Source organism: Scatophagus argus, chromosome 1 (assembly GCF_020382885.2).
Source record: "Scatophagus argus isolate fScaArg1 chromosome 1, fScaArg1.pri, whole genome shotgun sequence".
NCBI lineage: Eukaryota > Metazoa > Chordata > Actinopteri > Scatophagidae > Scatophagus > Scatophagus argus.
The window spans coordinates 9,866,029-9,886,452 of NC_058493.1; the positions used below are offsets into that span (position 1 = coordinate 9,866,029).

Consider the following 20,424-nt stretch of genomic DNA (forward strand, 5'->3'; position numbering starts at 1 on the left):
GTTAAAGAAGAGTCCAAGCACATCACTGATGAGAAACAGTAGCTCTACGATATCACCCTTTGCCGCAACCTGTATTCAAAAATAAAAAAATAGTTATGGCTTATGGACGGTTTGCGACTCTCCTCTCTTCCCAGGCTTGCTCTCATACATATGTATAGTGCTGAGGCAGGCAGGCAGGAGTGGGCTGAGAACAGCATGAGACTGTGTTTTGCACTGTGTATATCTAATTGCCTGACCACCAACAGTTACAGCCAGATTCAAATCCAACACTAAATGTTTCCTGAGCTGTTTTCCACTTTCCAGCCCGAAAGCCAATCTCCCCGGAGCCCTGTGGAGGCGGGGCAAACAGCCCATCTACCTGCGGCGAGTACACACGACAGTCAACCTTTATCAGTCTGTCAATCGGGCAGAGGCTGTCAGAATGAATTTCAGTGCATCAAGTCCCTGCTACCTCTCCTGCAGAATTTGGCTTCGGAACAGTTTCCCCTAATGCCAATGTTGTGTCCATGCAATTAGACTGAAGGAGAGGTAATGGTGTCACCCTCCTCCAGGTGTCCGGATGGGCTGCATCTGGTCAAGCAGAGGAGAGGGTGTTCGACAGGTTGCAAATTCCCAGAGGCGCACTGGTCCAAGAGTGCCAGCAAGCCTTCACACGAACATGTCAAAGCGATGGATGTTTTTTTGTCTTTTTGCTGCAGGCATCAATTAGTGGAGCTGGAAAGCTTTGTGTGAGATTTACATTCACAGCTATGTTATGTGCAAAGGTCACACTGTCTCTGCTTGTATCGAAGTTGAGTATGAAGGCAAAGTTTTGAAACTAGAATCTCTCGCTTGTTTCACACTCTTTACTTTATTCCTCTAGAGAGATACTCCTCTGCTGATGAGCTCATTATTATTTAGGATTTCAATGACAAAAAAGTAGCAGTAATGTCATAAATGGTTTATCTTTAGTTATTACGTTTCTGTTCAACACTGTCTGAAGTTCTGAAACAGTCAGCAGGAACTAAAAGTGAATGAAGCTCTGTGACTCAGATTGGAAGAATCAAAGTGAGGCATCCTAATGCCAACCTATCCATGGACACCAAGCACTATGGGACTTGCTCCCAAGCAGAAAGAGAGGGTTCTGAAATCAGGTTTTCACTTGCATTGACAACTATCGCTCACAGGGTTGCAAAGAGTTTCCTTAACTGAGCTGGGAATTTTATTGTGTCTCACAATGCATAAACCTCCATAAAAGGTGTACATGTGGCCCACTCAGACTGCCGCGTGTTCTTGTTGGGTTGTCATGATTAAAGTGACACTTCAGTTGTATTCACATTCATAATCTTTGACATTGGACATTGCATGATGTTGTTGCTAAATATAAAACAATAGCTCACCTAATGTGCCTCCTTGGGACTGAGAGCTGCAGGTCTGTTTGACTGAGAGTGGGGTCAAACCACACACACACACACACACACACAGAGTAGAGAGATACCCATACTGGACAACTGAGTGGTTCAGCTGAATTCACATGAACTCCAACAATACAGCGCATCAGGGTTGTTTTTGTGCTTTGGAACATAACTTGTGTGAAACAACCAGAAATAACATTTTATTTTAGTTTCACTGCTTTTTTTCTTGGTAAGGCCACTCTGTCTTCATTCACTCCCCAGCTCCCTCCCTCCCTCTCTCCCTCTCTCTCTCTCTCTCTCTCTCTCTCTCTCTCTCTCTCTCTCTCTCTCTCTCTCTCTCTTCCTGTCTTTCTCGTTTAGCTGGGAAGTAGGTGCCAACTTAGTGTTTGTACGAACAGCATTCGACAAATCCTGCATGACATGTATGCATAGTAGGCAAAGTGTGATAAAAATGAAATAGAATTCTCTTCCACCTCCAAGCTCAAATTGCATGACACTTTGATCACTCCCATGCTCACGCTGTCAGTGAACTTCTGTGTGTGTGTGTGTGGGCCGAGGAAATGGGGCTTCATCAGCACTGTACCCTTTGTCACTGCTATGTGTAGTCACTTCTCACTGGGAGTTTCCATTTTAAAACTCAAAAAAGAACGCAGATGGAGTCAGCCTATAAAGAACAGTATTAATTAATGACAGAATACACTATTATGTGCTAATAATAGTTATTGAAACACCATAGGGTGACACTGTTGTCTTAAAAAAGCCAGCTCAAGAAAAAACTTTATCTCCTTTTGAGGCGTCAGCTGCACTTGTTTGAGTCATCTTTGTTTTGCTTTTACATACGCATATATACATATACAAAAAAAAGTCGAAAACCAAAACAGTTCCCGTATGTGTTATATATGTCAGCACAGTTCAATGTAAAATCCGTATAATTTATTAAAGTCACAGTGATGATGAAGAACATTTCTTTTCATTTTGTAGGATAATTTTCTGTGTGAAAACATTTACATTGCAATAAATGCCCCCAAAAGTGATTTAAAAAAATACTCTTGTGGCTTAACTCAAAATCCAATTTGAATACTAATTTATTTCTTGCTCTTTCCGGAAAATTGTGTCCTCATTGAATGCTGCACCTTTAGTCCTCTGTCACATAAATGTATTTTTCTCTTTCTAACTGATATTGCTTTGATTATATTTCTAAATATTGCTGCACCACATCACATTCTGCCCTAATATTGTGTATCAGCGTAACAAAGCAAGAGGCTCTCCAGTTGGCGTATTGTGACTTTAAAGGCATGTTTAGTTTTTGTAGATGTAGGCAGTGCCCTTGATTTTTTTTTTCCTTTCATCATAATTTAGACATAAGGATGCACTGAAAACACAGATCCTTTTAAAGAGTGTGTGCCACCACAAATTTAGCTACTTGCAGCCCATTTAATATTGTCTTCATTTAGGTCATACGAGATGTCATTGACTAAATGTAGACCAAAGCTATTTTTGGTTGTTTCAAATGACTCTGCAAAGAATTGCAAGACAGATGGATCTGTTGCTTCTTAGGGCCAAGAGACTCATGGAATTAGAATATCAGTTAAAAATAAGTAAGCTCTATAAAGCACACAGATGGTTAAAGAGAAATCTCGTGCTCCTTTGTGAACTCTCGCAAATATGCTTTGACGAACAGCCACTATACTCAGCTCCCAGTGCAGATGCAGGAATGACAGGTGTTAAATAACTAGACCCAGTTTTTTTTTGTTATTGTTGTGCATTTGAAAGTGACATGCAGCCATAGAATTATGGGATGAATTGCTGACCCTCTGACTCCTCAAAGAAGAACCCCACCCCACCCCACCCAGCCTGTGCACAACACGCCAGCTCTGATAAAGAAATGTTGTCTGCAGGCCAGGAGATAAGCCCTCCGTCTGTCTGTCTGCCTTTGTGTCTGTCTGTCTCTCTTTTCTTTTTTCTCTGTCTTCCATGCTCCTCCTCATCCCACTTTCTCTCCCACCCTGTCTCCATGTCTGTATCATCATCTTGATTCTCTGTCTCTAAATATTTTTCCCTCACACAGTGACACCTATACAAACTGCAACGTACGTTGGACGCCCTGCTGTTTTATGCCCTTGTCCTATTTGTTTTGTGCTGACAAAAGCCTCCCCACTCCAACTCAACAATGGATGACCCGAGTGTCTTCACCCTCACCTGACTCTGAAAGTCCTGACTGTGGGCAAACCACTCCATCAAGCTGCCCTTTTTGCCAATATGAACAGCTGATTCTAGGAGTTATAATTCTAGCCATGACCTTGATAGTCACTGTGGAGGTCATCAGTGCAGCTTCATCTCCGCCGCTTCTCCCTGTCCCTTCGTCTTCTAGTGCATGTCAGTGGCTCTGCAGCCAAAAAAGGACAGGCTCAAAACATTAGGTCAATTAGTCACGTAGTTTGCCTTTTGGCAAGTCACAGATGCACGCAGAATTGGTAATAAACCTCAAGCTGTAGACTGGGCACTATGATTTATGTGGTAGTGCCAGAAACTATAGCTCTGCGAGGGTCATTGCAGTCATGATTAACCTGAAGTCCTTGGTCACACACAAATTATAACACTTTTTAAAAAATTTTTTTCACCCTGGTCCACACACAGCATTGGTCACACGCTGTATTCAATGACCGATTGTATATAAACATACAAGGGCAGCAGAATGGGTTCATAATAGGATGTGAAATTTGTTCATCCTCATTTTGCAGCACAGCAACAAAGTAAGTTATAGTAACTCAAAGAAGCAAATCAGTCCATGACATACTGTCCGGAAAAAAGTCATTCTTTGTATCTCTATCAACCATCTAATTTCCAGAAAATAATCTGTGCTGTCTCACTGGGAGCCACAAAACTGAGTGAGACATAGTTGAATCGAGGACAGTGGAGCAGCTTTACTTGTCAGACCCTTCAGCTGTTCCATACTTTCCTTACCTCAGACAGATATCTATTTTTCTCTATTGAGGTGAATGTACTGTCTGCATGTGCATTACTTGCGGCTGTACACGTGAGTCATTGTGAACAAACGTCAGCATGCCTTGCATTATGGTGTCACTCAAGAAATTAATGATCAACTATGCAGCTCTGTAGGCTGTATGGAAGATATTGTATTGTATATTTTTGTATGCCAGCAAAGAAGAGTGATGGAAGCACTACTTACATTAAGTCTGTCAATCAAACTGTATGAAATTCAATCAATATAAAGAGAGGGGGAGGGAGTTACAAGATTCAGTCGCCATGGTCCATCAGATGTCACCGAAATGGCATTTTGTGTTGTTCTTTATTTTTGAATTTATAAAATTCAATATGCAGTCAACTTGTGTAGACTTATTATCATGATACAGTCAGGGGTTATTACTGGTGCTGTTAGGATCACCCTTTTGTTCTTTTGGCTCTAGGACAACCTTTACATGAGGAACCATAAGTCCTCGTGCATACTGAACATTTTTTCTCAGCAGGCCTAAAATCAAACAACCTGCAGATTCATTTGAAGATTGGTCTTCAGCATCCGAAAACAGTAAAACAGTATTTATTACAAATTCCTACACCTCATGATGATGTCATCAAATATATATTTTACTACAATATAGGACAAAGAAAATCAACAAGTTCTAAGATTTAATATTTGCGTTGGTGTTTTATTCTGTAAAAATGACTTACACAGTAATTGTTGTATTAAGGATCTATTTCTTCCATTCCTTTGTTGAACCATCCACTGTAAAATAATTATGTGCTATATCTCATAACACAGGCAATATATTTGATGAATATTTAAGTTTCTGGTGTCAAACAGCTACATGGTCATAAAATACTGGTTATAAAACTCGCTAAAGAGGTGAACGGTAATTATCCGACTGTTAGCATTTTGAGGCCCTTGGTCTGACATCTCACATGCTTCCTACCTGTGATCATTACAGATTGTGTTAACTGAAGCAAAACAATAAGCAAGTACCCACAAGTCAGTGTGTCTGAGTACCTACATTAAGAATGTCATAATTTACATTGAAATGAACTGGCATCCTGAGGAGCCTTGGCATGACAGCCCTGCATACTAATACGGGACACGTGTTGTGAAAATAACTCACAGCAGTAAAGGCATCAGTAATCCGTATAACGAAATACTGTATATTGGATATAGTAAATAGACCAGATGATCATTCTCCCCCAAAATATTGAGAAATGGCTGACACAGTACTTTATTGGAAACAAAGAAGGCAATCCAGAGGGTTATTAACCTTGGGAATTTGCTAATGCATGTTCATCAGTAAATGCATCAATAAATTATTTTTTTTTCTTTTTTCATAATCATAATTAGAAATTTTTCTCTCCAATCAGAACCTGCAGCACACACTCCACCGCAGCACACATGAACCTGCAGTCCCATCTCCACTTAATATCCTTGAGAATAACAGCCGACCAAAAAGTCTAATTATATTTTTCATCTTCCCAGACCTTGCTGTATCGTCTACTTTGCATAAAAGTCAGAAATCTTGGGCTTCCTCATCTTGGCCATAAACTGCCAACAGCGCAGGTTACTGTGCAGATGACAAAAAATATTAATCATCCAAACAGTTTGTTGACATGTTCCATCCCTGTCTGCTTTTAGCTGCGTCTCTGAATAATTAGCCTGTCCTTTCTGCTGTGATTCTCTCATCTTGCCCTGCCCTGCATTAAATGGTGCACACTAGATGGTCATGCTACTGATGATGACAGTGGTGGCAGCCATCCATGGCATGCCACTGGCAGAGTGTGAGCTGCCAGTGTGAGGCTGGGAGAGGAAGGGAGAGAGAGAGAGAGAGAGAGAGACAGATTCCTCAAACATGGAGAGCTGTTTAAGATGCTCAACAGGGTTACATTGTGTCATTTTACATGTTCAGCTCAGAGACTGTAGATGTGGTGGCCTTAACAAGGAATTACAATGACTCTGTTGAAACATGAGCCAACATTACGTCAAAGGTCACTTATAAGCTGAGCAAAAACATCCTTTGCTGCAAGACAACCGCCACAAAATTGCTACTGGCCAGCTTATTCACCTGCAGCCTCAACACCTGCTCCACTTGCTGGCATAAACTTGGCTCAGTGTGGGATAGACCACTTCCCCTTGGATATCATCCCCTGTGAAATGTAACACCACCAATCCAATTTTCCAGTCAAAACAATATAAGGAATAGTGCACTTAAAAGAAAATGATGCTTAAACTTGGTGATTCGTGGATTTCGTGCAACTGTATATGGTGAGTCAAAGATTAAAATCTTGGTCGACCAATCTAATCCATTGTGAAATTCAAAGGTGCATTTGCATAATGAGCAAAAACAAAAATAACTGATTCATTCAATAATACAGGTCCCGCTCAGGTCCACGACGCTGATTAACTATGACGCCCTGAGACAGACAGGCTCCCGACAAAGTGAAGAATTTAATGACATTTAAATGTTAAATGGATCTCTGTCTAGCTGGCACTAATTAGGTGGATTAGAAACAAATCTCAGTAAGAGAATCTAATGTTTTGGCATTTCTCAAGTCTTGCTGCGCACATGGCAAGGTGCATTACCTCTGTATTAACCTATTCCCTCAAGGAGTGTGTGATCTTGCACTCAAAGAAATTAATGAAAATTCTGTCAATCCCCTGCATAATTATTAAAACTTATAACTGTTGTTAGAAGTTCTAATAATTGCAAACTAATTTTTTGCAGTATTTCCAAAATTGAGGACAAATTGGAAAACTTTTCATTTGACTGAAGCTACTTAGTAGCACTAGCTTAATTTGGTGCAAAAATATTCTTTAAAAATAATGAACTTACTGTGTGGGTGTTCTTCTGTCAGAATTTTTGAAGATATGATTTCAGCATGTTTTTTTTTTTTTTCGAAGAACAAAATTCAGTTGTAGAAATCCAAATCATCCAAATTGTAACTGTGTGATATCAATATTCTGAAAATCTCCAAAGACGTACAGTTCAGATATCTGATTGTAACGCTGCTTTACCGCCAATGCAGCTGAAATCATTTTTAAAAAATTTGCAATGTGCAGAAGACAACCTAGCAGATGTGCCAAAATTTATAGACCTTAAACAAATGAGCTTTCCGTGGCGGTATATCCTTAGTTTGTCCTCCTTGTGAGTGAGTGATAGAATGTGTGTGAGTCCAAGTGTGTGTGTGTGTGTGAGTGTCCGTTGTTTTTTTGTTTTTTTCAGGGCACAAAGAAACTATGCTTAGAGAAATGTTCTCGGTAATGAATGACCAGAGTCACCACACATTTGTGTGTTGAGATAATAAGATCAGAACTTGGCACAAATGTAGTTTATAATAAGGTGGACAGGAGGCTAAGCTTCATTTATCACAGTCCCATTAAATGTTGCCTAAAATACATCAACAAAACTGAAATGTCACACTGATTTTCTCCCTCATAATCTTAACACACAGACCTCATAGTGAATGACAGACATTTAATCTGTCAAACTACAAGCAGATGTCAGGCTAAGTGTTACTCCATAAGTGGATTTCTCCGTTGAAAGTTTCAATGTGCAGTGGTTTATTTGCACTGACAGCAAGTTACTGATGAATAAGCAATTTACAATTAATAACTTTATGGCCATAACCTTTCCACTATACTTTCCACTATACAAGAAGCTACTGTTTTTCAGTAGTCAGACATCGTTCATGCAGAACAAACTACCAGATGCAGTATGATATTCCCATGGTATGAATATTCATAGCACAACGAAACCACCTGTAAGTTATCTGTGAGCACCTGCTTGACATTATATGTCAGAATGGACATGCTCTGTGCATCAAGTTGACATTCCCAAAAATATCTTACATTTTTGATTTTTTTTTTCTTTTTTTTTTTTTTTTTAAGGCCAGAGGATACAGATGCTTGGTTGTGTGCCTTCTCGACTCAGCTATTTCTGCTGGTTAAAACTGAACGATCTCATTCAAAACTGGGTTGATTTATGATGCATCACAGACCACGGCTAAAAATAAAAGGGAGGACAAAAAAGCCTCCTGATGATCCCTCAGTATAACACAGTTCCAAAGATTGAAGCTGGATTAAGCTGCTACACTGGTGAGTAGGTTGGCCCACACTGCCCTGAGCACTTTCACAGGCTACGGAAATGGAGGAAAATATAGCCTCTGAAATCAGATCATGTTATTAATCAGTAGCTCTCGTTATGCTTTGCGTGCATCTACGCTCTTAGTAAAAATTAGTGTCCGCACCTGGTAAAAGAGACAGTCAGGCTGACAGCCTAATGGAGAGCAAGCTGTCCCTCTGCGTACAGTATGCTTTGACACAATGAAATGAAGTAGCTATTCTTGGAGGCTGCTTGTGCACTTCGATGGATGCCATTTTTCACACCATTAACTACAGCCTACTGGTTTTATTCACAGCACAGAGATAGGCCAAAACAATCCTAAACACGCCCACGAACGAGCACAATTGCAACAATTGATCTAAGCTGTTCTACCCAGTCTGTTGCAATCCTGTGCAGCAAGAGGAACCATTATCTCTGTCCACCCTTCATATCTCTCTCTCTTCGTCTCTCTCTCTCTTTCACACATGCTCTGTCTTTCTTTGCTCTACCTTTAACACCCCTTTTCATCCCATTCAGCTCTATCTCTGCTGAGGAACAAGAAAAAGGAGTTTTGTTCCCAAATCGCAAAGTACAAACACGCATGGTAAAAAATTTTACTGCTTTATCAGTAACTGGCCCCCACAATTCATGTTAGTTGATATAAATCAATGAGCAAGACGAGCGCAATTTTCGGAGTGTTTACCTCAGCAGAGGTCTAACCCAAAGCCCTTATTACAGTCTGTGCTGAGTGCAGGGTTCGTGGAGGGAGGCAGAGCTCAAAGGGCCAGCTAATCCAGTGGGTCTTACAGGCATGATGGGCTAGTCAATATGCTGGGCCTGCATCCTAAAGAAGCTCGAGCTCCACAGCAGAGCTAGGTAAAAGAGGCTCAGGGGAATGCTTTGCGTGGTACAGTTTTATTCTCTCCACAGCTGTCAAGGTTAGATGCGGCTGAAGTCTTAACCCGTTGTTTACCACTACTCCCTGCCTTCTTTGTCTCTGCTCTGCTTTCAGTACTTAATACTTCTTACTTTTTAATGTGGGGATCTTGAAATTAACAATTATTTTTCAAGCTCATCTTGGTAAAAGCATCAGCTAGATGCAGAAGACCAGACTTTGTACTGGTAAATACAGTGATTGTATAATAAAATATAGTGATTGTGGCCAGTTCAGAATCTGCTTCAAATCAGTTCAACCAAGAGAGAACTGACATTTTACTTCAAATCCTAAAGCAGTATTTCATCAGTCCTGAGAATAATTGAGTCTCTGATTCATTCAAATAATGGACAAATTTATGTGGAGCTCAGCTCAAGGCAGCAACACAGGTGTGGAGATGACGGGGTGTTTTGTGTTCAGCGAAGAATAGATAAGGCTTGGGGTACCTTGTTCTCGTTGTTTTCCTGAGCAAAAAGAGCTCTGCTGGAGGCATGTCACCAAGTTTAATTTAGGAATTTAATTTCCACACACAAAAGAGGTCAGGCAAGGAGGAACAAATTGACAGACACAGCAGGCGGATACTTGTCATTTCTTCCAAATAGCTTTTAATGAGAAGAAACCCTTTGGCCCAGGTTTGTCAGGTTGAAGGGTCCGTTCCTCTGTGAGTGGTTAAGCATTTGGCATTGCCCACTGAGTGTTGTTGGCCTACAAGGACAGCTGGTCTGCCCGTTCACAGGTTGGAGGCTGGTTCAAACCCTGCCTTAATGTGAACTAAATGGAAATTGTGGAGAACAGGCTGGGTCATCCTCAGTGGAGATCACTGGCCTGTGCTCAACTGGGCAGTAAACCTGTGGTGCCAGTGGCCAGATCAAAATAGTTGCTTTGTGGGAAATGATCCACTAGGACACAGCTTTGTGATTGATTGGAATTTCTGGTTGTAGGCATTAATTTGGACAGACGTAAAGCACCACCATCTCCTGCCAGGATGATGTGATAGCCTTATTAAGTTGTCTTTAATGGTTGGATTAAAATGGGTTTTTATTTACAGTGAATTTACTTTACTTACTTTAGTAGTAAGTAAAGTTTTTCCCCCGGCTATAAATATAGACATTTAGAGAGATTTGTTCCTAGTGAAAGAAACTGGGGATAAATCTTTTGAACGTGTAAATACTTAGTATAGTTACTCACTGATAATATTTTTTAAAATATTACATTCTATTGTATTACATGCCTCTGCAGTGACCCATTTCCCAATTCTTTGCCATGTCCCTAAATGTTCCCCAAAATATTTCTTTGTAATAGCATTCACTATTTCATGGAATAAGGCGTTCCTACCACCAGCATTTATATTGTTCTACTCCCTGAGTGAAAGTACTAGTGATTACTGGAGTCTCCCACATGGTTAAATGTTGAAGGATTTTTGTAAGGCAGTTTTCTCCTCCCTGCCCTGCTCAGCAGCAACATCAGCAGGGGGAAACACAGAATGAGGAGAGGATATGGCCCCTGCAGAAAAAAATGGCCCTTTGATTTTGGTTTTGGTCTCCCTTGGGCTGCCTCTGGGTTTGGAACAGATTTGGGTCTGTGCAGAGCACGACAGCTTAAGCGGAGAGAGGGACCCCCACCCCCCACCCGGCACCGATGTGTCATAACTGGTTTGAGTCTCGGCAAGGAAACGCTGCTGGCTTGCTTGCTTGCTTGCTGGCTGATCTGGGGACCAGCTGTTTGGATACCTCAGCCTTGATACCAGGCTTCAACAATACAGTATTTAAGCACACCTCAGACATGAAAGAACACCACGCGGAAGCCTTTCTGAACAAATCGTTTACATAGCAGTTTTCCTTTTCCATTGCAGCTCAAATGCCTTGATTGACAGCCAGGCTACTGGGATCACTCGTTTGGTTTTGGGTGATGAATAGACATTGAATAGACCACCCCATTTGTACCACTGTGTCTGCCATGGTGCTCACGGATGACTGTAACTTTAAATGAGATGTGCTTGTATATATTTAGTGGTGGGCCAAGCTTGTTGAGCACAAAGTTGGTCTCTATTTTCTAGAAGCAAGCAAAACCTGAAAGGCTCATAGCCCGACTGCTGCACAGAGGATTTTCAGTAAAACAAAAGCATTCATGATACACTTTCAAAAATCTGTTATATAATACTAAAACTGCATGATAGCCACTGTCATTACTAAAGCTATTTTTCAGGACGTCAGTCCTAAAAAGCAAAATTTTGGAAGATGCAGTTCTGACACAAGTATTGTCTCCTTCCTCTGTCTTCAGGCCTCGTCCCCAGCATGGCTAAGTGAGGGAGACCAGTTTTTCTGGACGTTCTGTACTTTGCTAGAGATAATTTTTCCAGGTTATGTTCACTCCTCTCAACTGGAGCTTTAATTCCACGGGTCCTGATTGCCTTCTTGTGTTCATTTGTCTTGAGCCCAACATAGATGAGCAGCATTGCCTGCTTATAGTACAATTCTGAATTATAACTACATCCATGTTATAACACTCCATCATTCCTGTTTGTTTCAGTTTAAAAATATTTTGTCATGTCTCATTGTAAACCCCCCTACCCTTTGTCTATGCCACCTTCCCTTCTCCCCAGTCTCAATTTTGTTTTCATTTAAGTGATTTATAGAATTCTTTTAATTCACCACTCTGTATCTCTAATGACCAAAAGAGTCCACAGGTACATGTACGTTTCCTTAGTCACACTTTTATCTCTGACTTTCTCCTTTAGCAAAAGGAGAAACTTTGGTGCCCTAGCTTTCCTTTGCTTTCCTTTGCTTTCCTTTGCTTTCCTTTGCTTTCCTTTGCTTTCCTTTGCTTTCCTTGTTTATCCTCAGACTTCCAGAAGTCCAGGGTTGACATGTGACCTAATGAATTATTTCCTCCAGAGTTGCCACTCCTGCCAGTATTATTATTACAAATGGTGTAATTTATCAGTATATTCCCTTCCAATGTCCTTCCTTTAGATCCTTCTCATTTTACCTGTCATGAAGCTTGTAATGGGATTCACAAGTTAGACAGACTGCATTTGACTGTAATGGACTTTTGAAAGGAACAATCTTGAAAAACTGCTTCTGCTTCTGTGTCACATTTATCTTTAACTTGTAAAGGAGATTGACTGTATACCATGCACAGGCCACTGTGATGCTTAAAATACTTTGATTACAAAGATCTCTCTCATGAAACAACTTTATGTAATCTGTTAGTATAAACATTTCTTCAGTCTAGTACAGTAAAAGCACAGTCTAAGAGACAGCCTATAACTTATTTATTTATTATTATTTTTTTTTAATCTGCTATCTTGAGGGTAGATAACCACTTGGCACGATCTGCTAAATGTCTGCAAATTGCATTCCATACTAGACCTGCCGATTTTAGTTATTAGTGGCTTTCAAACTGACAGCCAATCAGGGACTACCATGTTATGTTTTTGAATGCTTTATTAGTTCTATAGAATGAAGATGATGTGCAGATAGCATAAAGCGGCATTAATGTAGTCACGGTGCAGAGTGCTAGTATTCTGTGAAGATCTGAGTGAAAAAAAACAGGCCTCACATGCTTGAATGTGTGGTTCCTTGGTATGGCTTTTTAATTTAACATTCATTATCGCTCATTTATCAGGTTCCCTCATAATGACTGTTTCAACTGAAATAAGCATAAAGAATATGAGATTATTTGTGGCGAGGTTTTGCTATGGCGTCAGTGTTTTAATATTCCAAATTCCTGCCACACAGGAAACAATTCCCATTTACGTGATGGTGATTAAAGTTTAATGGTACCTTGACCGCAGGGTTCGATTAGACTGCACTTAGTGTTTTTGTAACGATCCCAACTCTTCTGCTAAAATTGATGAACCTATTTTTGCCGACCATTTAAGATGAGATGGCACTCGTTATGCAGAGGAGGGACAATGAGGATGATGAATTCTGGCAGACAAGAAAGTAAGACCCATGGGTGTCTTTTTTTTTAGACTCCTTTACCTTTATGAGAAAAGCAAGCCACTTTGTGGTAGAATCAGTGCTGTTGAAAAATTCTGGTTATAGACAGTACATTTGGGATAGATAATCCTTACGCTTGAAAGATCCCAAATCCTTGGGCCTTGTAAAATGTCTGCTTGGGGCTTGAAAAATAAAATTAAAATTTGTAAATCCTCATTTAAAATTTAGTAATAAAAGTAATATTTCCTTCACTTTCAAAAAAAATCTATTGCAGTGTTTGTTATGTTTTTTTGTTTGTTTTTTTGTTTTTTTTTGATTCAGCTTTTGTCCAAATAGCACAATGACACTGTACATATGTGATCTTCAGTTATGAAAACAGTACTTTAAATTAAGTACAGTGACAGAGCAGTTACTTCTTAAATTCTGGGCAGTTGCATGCTTCAGAGTGTTAGCTTTAACTCCTCAGAGCACTGCAGTATCTCCCCAAAGACCTTGTGGGTGATAATCAGTCATTACTGCTCCTTCACTGAGTTATTTATTTCACCACATTCACACAGCAATTCATCATTTATTTATGTGACAGTTGTTATCTATTATGTTGTTCCTTTCATGTGGCCAAGAATGAGAGATTTTATGGAACATTAGGCTTCCGTGCATCTGATAGCACTACACTGATTCTGTTTCTTCATCTCCCTTTGATACAGTCTGCAATCTCACAGGTCAGTTAATTGCAGGATATTGACACTAGCATTATGACCCGCCACTGCAGCTAACATGATTCCTTAGTCATTTCAATATGTGGGATTGTGGTCTCCCAATAAAAAATGACATTTGAGCCACTGTGCAGAGCCCTCTCTAATGGGGTCCGGGATAAGAATGGTAATATGCGTCGGAGCTGACAGAGGCACAGGCCGTGTTTTTGTTTATAAATAGCTCCAGCCAGCATTATTCCACTTGCAGTTGTCCCATAATCATCAATCACTCCTGCACGCGGGCCGGCTTCTCCTGCTCACCAGAGACAAGGTGCACTGTGCGCTGTGCCCTTGCACCTCCAACTGTGCAGGAACATAAAGTAGAGCCTGGCGAGTGAGGCAGAGCTGGGAGTTGGGGAGAAGTAGGGGGATAAGGTTTGTGTGCAGTGATGGAGTTATGGCAGCTTCACTCTGGCTGCTCAAAACCCTCCTCCTCCTCCTTCAGGTCATTACATGCGTTAACATCCACCATTTGGCTTCTTCTAGAAATACACACACACACACACTCACACACACTCCCTCTGCATCCATGATCAGGAGCAGGTGGGAGGTTAATCATGTGACGCGCTCAGAGGATGTGGGATGGGTCAGACACAACTGTTTGCTCAGGTTTCATTTATCTCTGCCTCTCTATCTGCCTTCATCTCTTTCTTTGGAGGAGCAAAAAGTGCTCACAGCTTTGGGGACGCAGCAATGGGAAGATCCCAAGGAGATGATGAGGGCCATTTTGTACTGTCGCAGACGTGAACAGATGCACTCTGATTTTCAGACATCGTACACGCATTTTTTGACTCCATGCACTTGTAGATGGATATAAGAACTCTCGCACATATACACACACGCACGCAGGTATCTCTCTTTGTTGATCCTTGTTCAAACTGTGTAGTGCATACACACACACACACACACAAATCTCCTAGTGTTACCATGGCAGTTGCAAAAATACAGTAGAAATCCAGCTGATCCTTAACAAAATGGTTATATAACTATTGCGGCGCTAAGTCTCGTATCTTATCTAAGCCTGCCTCTGTGTTTCTTTTCAGCCTGGCTTTGCTGCTTTTCAACAGCTCTTCACATCTACTGTACCTCCCACAAGACACCACTGAACACATGAAGGACGTTTGTAATTGGTGATAAGCAATTGTGTGATTGGAAATGGAAGACAGCCTTGCTGTGGTGGTAATCAACAATATCCTCCTGCTACAAAAAAAAAAAAAGTGAAATCTCATCACTTTCAAATCTTAATCAAAATCTACACGCTGTGAAAGGAATGTTACACTTAATTAAATGCAGCCTACTTGAGAAGCACACCCACCTGGCACCCACATTCTCTCCCTGTCTCTTCCTCCCACTGTTCCTCCCTAACTCCATACCCCCCACCCCCCACCCCCAAGAAGTCTGATATGTGTAAGCTGGCTTGAAACCTCACCTCCCGGAGTTCCTTGGCCACATCCTTGAGCTCTATGAGGATACCTTCCAGCTGGCTGATCACCATCTTCATGTGGCTGCGGATACGTTCTCTCGGGCTGGGGGTCTCAGAGGTGTCCCTGGCCGGAGCTCTGCTTAGGGACATCCTTTACAGGGTGACGTGGGGCCAGTGGCCAACAGGCTGAGGGCGTGGGGGAGCCGAGTCGGGGTCCATGTCTTTGGCTACAAGGAGCCTCAGTGCTACTGATCCGAACAGGGGCCCCGGCCACGCAGGGAGACCTCAACATCTTAAAAGCACCTGGGCAGCCAAAACACCTTGCCTCGCCCGTACACTCTGCACAGGGTCACACTCTGACATCCATGCCCTCTGGCAGAGACTTCCAAAAGCGCAAAGAAAATGTGCATGGGAAAAGTCAAATGCTGTAAATCCATGGAAAATGAAGAGGCAACACACATGGGCTAAAGCCGGTATGAAACTCTTACATAATCGTGTTGAGCCAACTCATCTCATGTGTCAGTGTGTATGTTTGAAATTGTTCCCGAGGAGATGCTATTTAAAACACCTGCCTATAGAAGAGCCTTTTTTCCTCTTCTACTTTTCCTGTACAATCTTTATTACTTGTGAAACACAGTGGCATAATGGCATGCTACCTTACAAAAGTGAAAGCAGAAAAGAGGCTTGTATTAACCCTTTTATAGAGAAAGCTATCCAACAGAGATAGAAAAATAGAACTCCCAGCAGTGGCTCAGTTTTCAAATTGATCGTGTTCTACATTATTGGCCAGCAGGGACAAGATTTGCCTTCTAAATATAGTCCCTCAGTGAGGGCTACTGTCTTTTAAGGGAGAAAGGACAGATCCTGTTAGGAAAAAAGTGGGATATTCCTCTGTGAAGTGTGCTCTTTCCTCCTTCAGGAAAAATAAAAAGACTGTCAGTAGAAACTCACATCAAAATAAACTTTCACATCCATTTTCTTTGCAGATGATGACTTACTCGTGTTGTCCGTCATTTTTCGTCCACGAAAGAGAGGAAGCTGGCTGTGGGTCTTTTCACAAGAGTGTCCAGTCTCCCCCCAAAGCAAGGCTTATTCCAGGTGGCGTGGGATCAGAATGAATTGATTTCCAAGCCAGCTGAACGTGACTTGTGGTGAGAATTTGCAGGGAGGGATAACAAAAACTCATGGTGCGGATGAGACACAGTTACATAGGGGCTTGAGGGCGATTGAGCACCTTCCCCTGGAATTTGGGTGGTAGCTTGTCTTATGCAACGGAGCTAACCGAGTCCTCTAAGAAAACACTGACCCGCAGCAGTCCACAGGGGTGTGCCCAAAAAACCAAGGTAGCAGAAAGAGAAAAGGATTCTCTTCTCTCCTTTAGTTGTTGCTAAGGGAACCCGATCTGCCTCCTTGTGCTGTGATTGGATAATTATTTTACTTCTTATCCGTGTAGTGTATGTTTTCTCTGTGGACTCTTCTCAGAGAGGCAGAGAGCTTTGTGCCATCCAGCAGGACTGGATAAATCCTATGAAAGCTTCCCAGAGGAGCCTCAGAGAACATGCAGGGGAAAGAGCTTCTCGCCAAATCCAGGGCGATGTCACTGCCATGGGGCACGCTGGCCAATCACACATGGCACCTGGACAGACAGAAGGGAAAGCAATCATTTATTCTCTCATGCATCTTCGTATCACCCCCTCACCACCGCCGCCTCCACCACCCCACCCCCATTTGTAACAGCATAAAAAGAGAATGAAGGAGCTTCAGAGATGGACAGGAATTTACTGTTGATGATTTTTTGCTGCTGTTAAAATGCATCTCTTGCTTCAGTAGTACTTGCCTCACCTCGACACACACGCACACACACACCTACTCACCTTTCCTGTGCATCACTTTGCTGTTGCTATGCCCAGAGCTCACTGTCCACAGACAGCAGGATCATTCAAGCTCCACATGACCTGCTGGTTCTTTAGCGGTCCCTCTGTCGCACACACTAACATTTTCTCTTCTCACAGCCTTGCTGTTCTCTCTTCCTCTCTTTCTCTTCTCTCACACACACGCTCTCTCTCCCTCACACACATGCAGCTCTTTCCCTCCCTCCCCTACTTACTGTCTTGACAGAGAGAAGCTTCTATCAGCCGGGTTATTTCACTCTGAGGCTTTGGCTCATCAGAGGAGGAGTAGAAGTGGAGGATGAAGCTGCTGAGGAGGAGGAGGAGGCAGGAGGCATGAGATGGGAACGATGAATGGCTGTGATAGCCCTCTGAGAAGGGAGAGAGGAGGCTGAAAGATGACTAACAACCAGAGCAGTGAGGAGAGCTCCAGCTTCGAATTGCGATGCCGCCGCAGCCGCTACCATCACTCACGTAAGTGTGCTGCCGAAAGCACGCCACCCGTCATCCCCGTCAGCGTTCGCCTGCATCGGGAGGCGGCAGACAGAGCGACTGAGCTGCTGCTGTGAAAAAAGAGCTGTGTGATTCCTATGACAGCCTCTCCCTCTCTGTCTATCTGCTTGTTTTCGTCTCTCCCCCCCCCCTCCTTTCTGTCACTCGTGCTCTTTCCCTTTCTCCGTCCCCGTCTCTCTGCCCCTGCGCCCTCACTGTGTCCTCGCTGACTGCCGGATGAAGGGAAGCTGATGCCAGAGTTTATCGTGGGGCTCAGGCTCCTGCCAGCACCACTCGGCTGTTCTGCTCTGCTCGGAGGGAGGGGGCTTGGAGCTTTAAAGGCACAGTGTACCACACAGTCCCTCCTCTGCCTCGCTCCTCTCCTGTCTTCTCCTCTCTGCTGGCGTCCACACTCCCTCACTATCTGCTCACACACTGCCTATCTAGTCTTTGTCACAGTTCTATCGAGGGTGTTATCTCCCTCTTAAATCAGGATGAAGTCTTCCTCTGCCTCCAGCCAAGCACACTCTGGGGACGGGGTGTCCAAAAATCCCAGGCTGTTATATCATTAATACAAAGCAGGTTGGTGTTTGATGACCTCATTTGACTGAAACACCGAAATAGGAAGGGAGGGCCAACGTGACTTTTTCTCTCCCACCATCCTCTTCATCAGCATTTTTCCCCCAACACAACAGCCCTGCATAACCCCACCAGAGGCAATTACACTAATATGAAATTAGTTTTCTAAAAAAGATAATGGAACAGTAAAGCAAATTCAGAATGACAACTTCTTGAGCAATGCACGACACTTTCCAGAGGGTTTTGGCAGATGACTGTAATGAACAGCCAGAGGCTCGGTGCATTCCTCAGCATAACTGTAAAGAGAAAAGCAGAGTGGATTCGGGTTAGGTGGATCTTCCATGCAGATGAATTTGTTCTGGGGTCCTCTGTGGTTTCTACTACAGGATCACAGACGTTATGCTGATGCCGTAAGGCTAATTGAGGGAATATTCTGCAGTATAATAAATTCTCTTTTGCATGTTTTCTTTGATTAATAAATGATCACATTTGGCTTTTAGGAAATATGATAAAGAAATGCTTAATATTGTAAGTTATCGGTTTCTGAGTACACAGTCACACTGTGTCATCTTAGGACTTCATAAATTTTTTAACATGTCATCACATTGTAAAGCACACTGAGGCTCCATGTGGGGACTCCAGTGGGATCGTGTGCCTTTCCTTGCATTTGCACATGACTGCTGCAGCATTGCACAGTCAAGATGCTTCTCATTAACGGTTCCCTCAAAGAAACAGGTGTCCTTGATGGTGTAGCTTCACCACTTAGTCTCTCTGCACGTATGGGAGGCTTCCATCTTTGAACACAGCAACATGTTGCAGAACTTTTTCTTAACATTCCTATTTTCTTAATATTGCAAAATACTCTTTTGCTTGTATATTCATGGCATATTTAATAAAGGTTTCCCTAGAGAGAACATTTGCTTGATGACCTCTCAGTGGAAAGGCCCAGGTGCACTACACAGATAGCTCTATGTCAGGGATGCCTTCATTGTAAGGGAATTGAATTATTTTCCCCTGTAAAATATATTTTTTTTAAAAGCTAAGGTCATCCTGACTCGTGAGTTTACTCAGAATCTGGAGTGGATCCAGCAAAATATTGGTTCCACTTAATATTTCTGCCTTGGATTTATTGTGCTATGCTGTTTATGGAGACGTTTTATGGAACGTAATTTTTTTTCTAGTCGGGCACAGGCTCACAAACAAGCACAAAGATGCATAAACACGCTGATACACACAGGCACATGTGGGCACAGAGCCACAAACACACACATCAAGTACACACACATAAGCACCAGGCTAGGTATCCCTGTCCAGAGGAAATGATATTGGCAATTTGGTACCTGCCTGAATCATTAGTCTTTTTATTATTGTTACTGTTAATATTATTGTTCTTTTTTGGTTGCCTTTTCTCAGTTCTTGGATTCACAGACACTGAAACAAGATGTGCCCTTCTTCTTCTTCTTCTGATTATTATTATTGTTGTTGTTGTTGTTGTTGTTATTTTGATAAAGTGGAGAGATGATCAATACAGATACACTGTAATCCTTGTGAGATCCGTGAGATCCACATTGCAGCACGTTTACTTATTTCAGTGAATTTTATATATAACAGAACATTGAATACATTATGTGTCACATAAGAGACAAATTAAAAAAAAAAGGATCAACCGCAAAAGTATAAATCAGCTCCAAAGCAAACAAACAATGCCTGTAGAGCTCTACATTTGTTTAAAAAGCATGACCCATGTTTGTTTCATAGGCTTTCCTCAGAGCTTGAATAGTGTTAACAACAAATCAATTGCATACAAGACAATCAAGCCAAGGACCTACTTCACCACAGGTGTACAGCAGAACAAAAAGCTGGTAAACTCTCAGATAGCCACAAGAGGTAAGTGAAGGGACAGAAACAGAGAGTCAG

At 42.0% G+C, this 20,424-nt stretch overlaps 1 protein-coding gene across 1 annotated transcript in view; it reads right to left on the minus strand.

The window, feature by feature from the left end:
* insyn1 (inhibitory synaptic factor 1) overlaps positions 1 to 15,703 on the minus strand; it is a 40,845-nt gene extending 25,142 nt beyond the window's left edge. Inside the window, exon 1 of the mRNA XM_046375882.1 lies at positions 15,554 to 15,703. Coding sequence (XP_046231838.1) covers positions 15,554 to 15,697 — 144 coding nt within the window. The 5' untranslated portion in view covers positions 15,698 to 15,703. The remainder of the gene's footprint in view (positions 1 to 15,553) is intronic.
* Between the last annotated feature and the right edge of the window lie 4,721 nt (positions 15,704 to 20,424).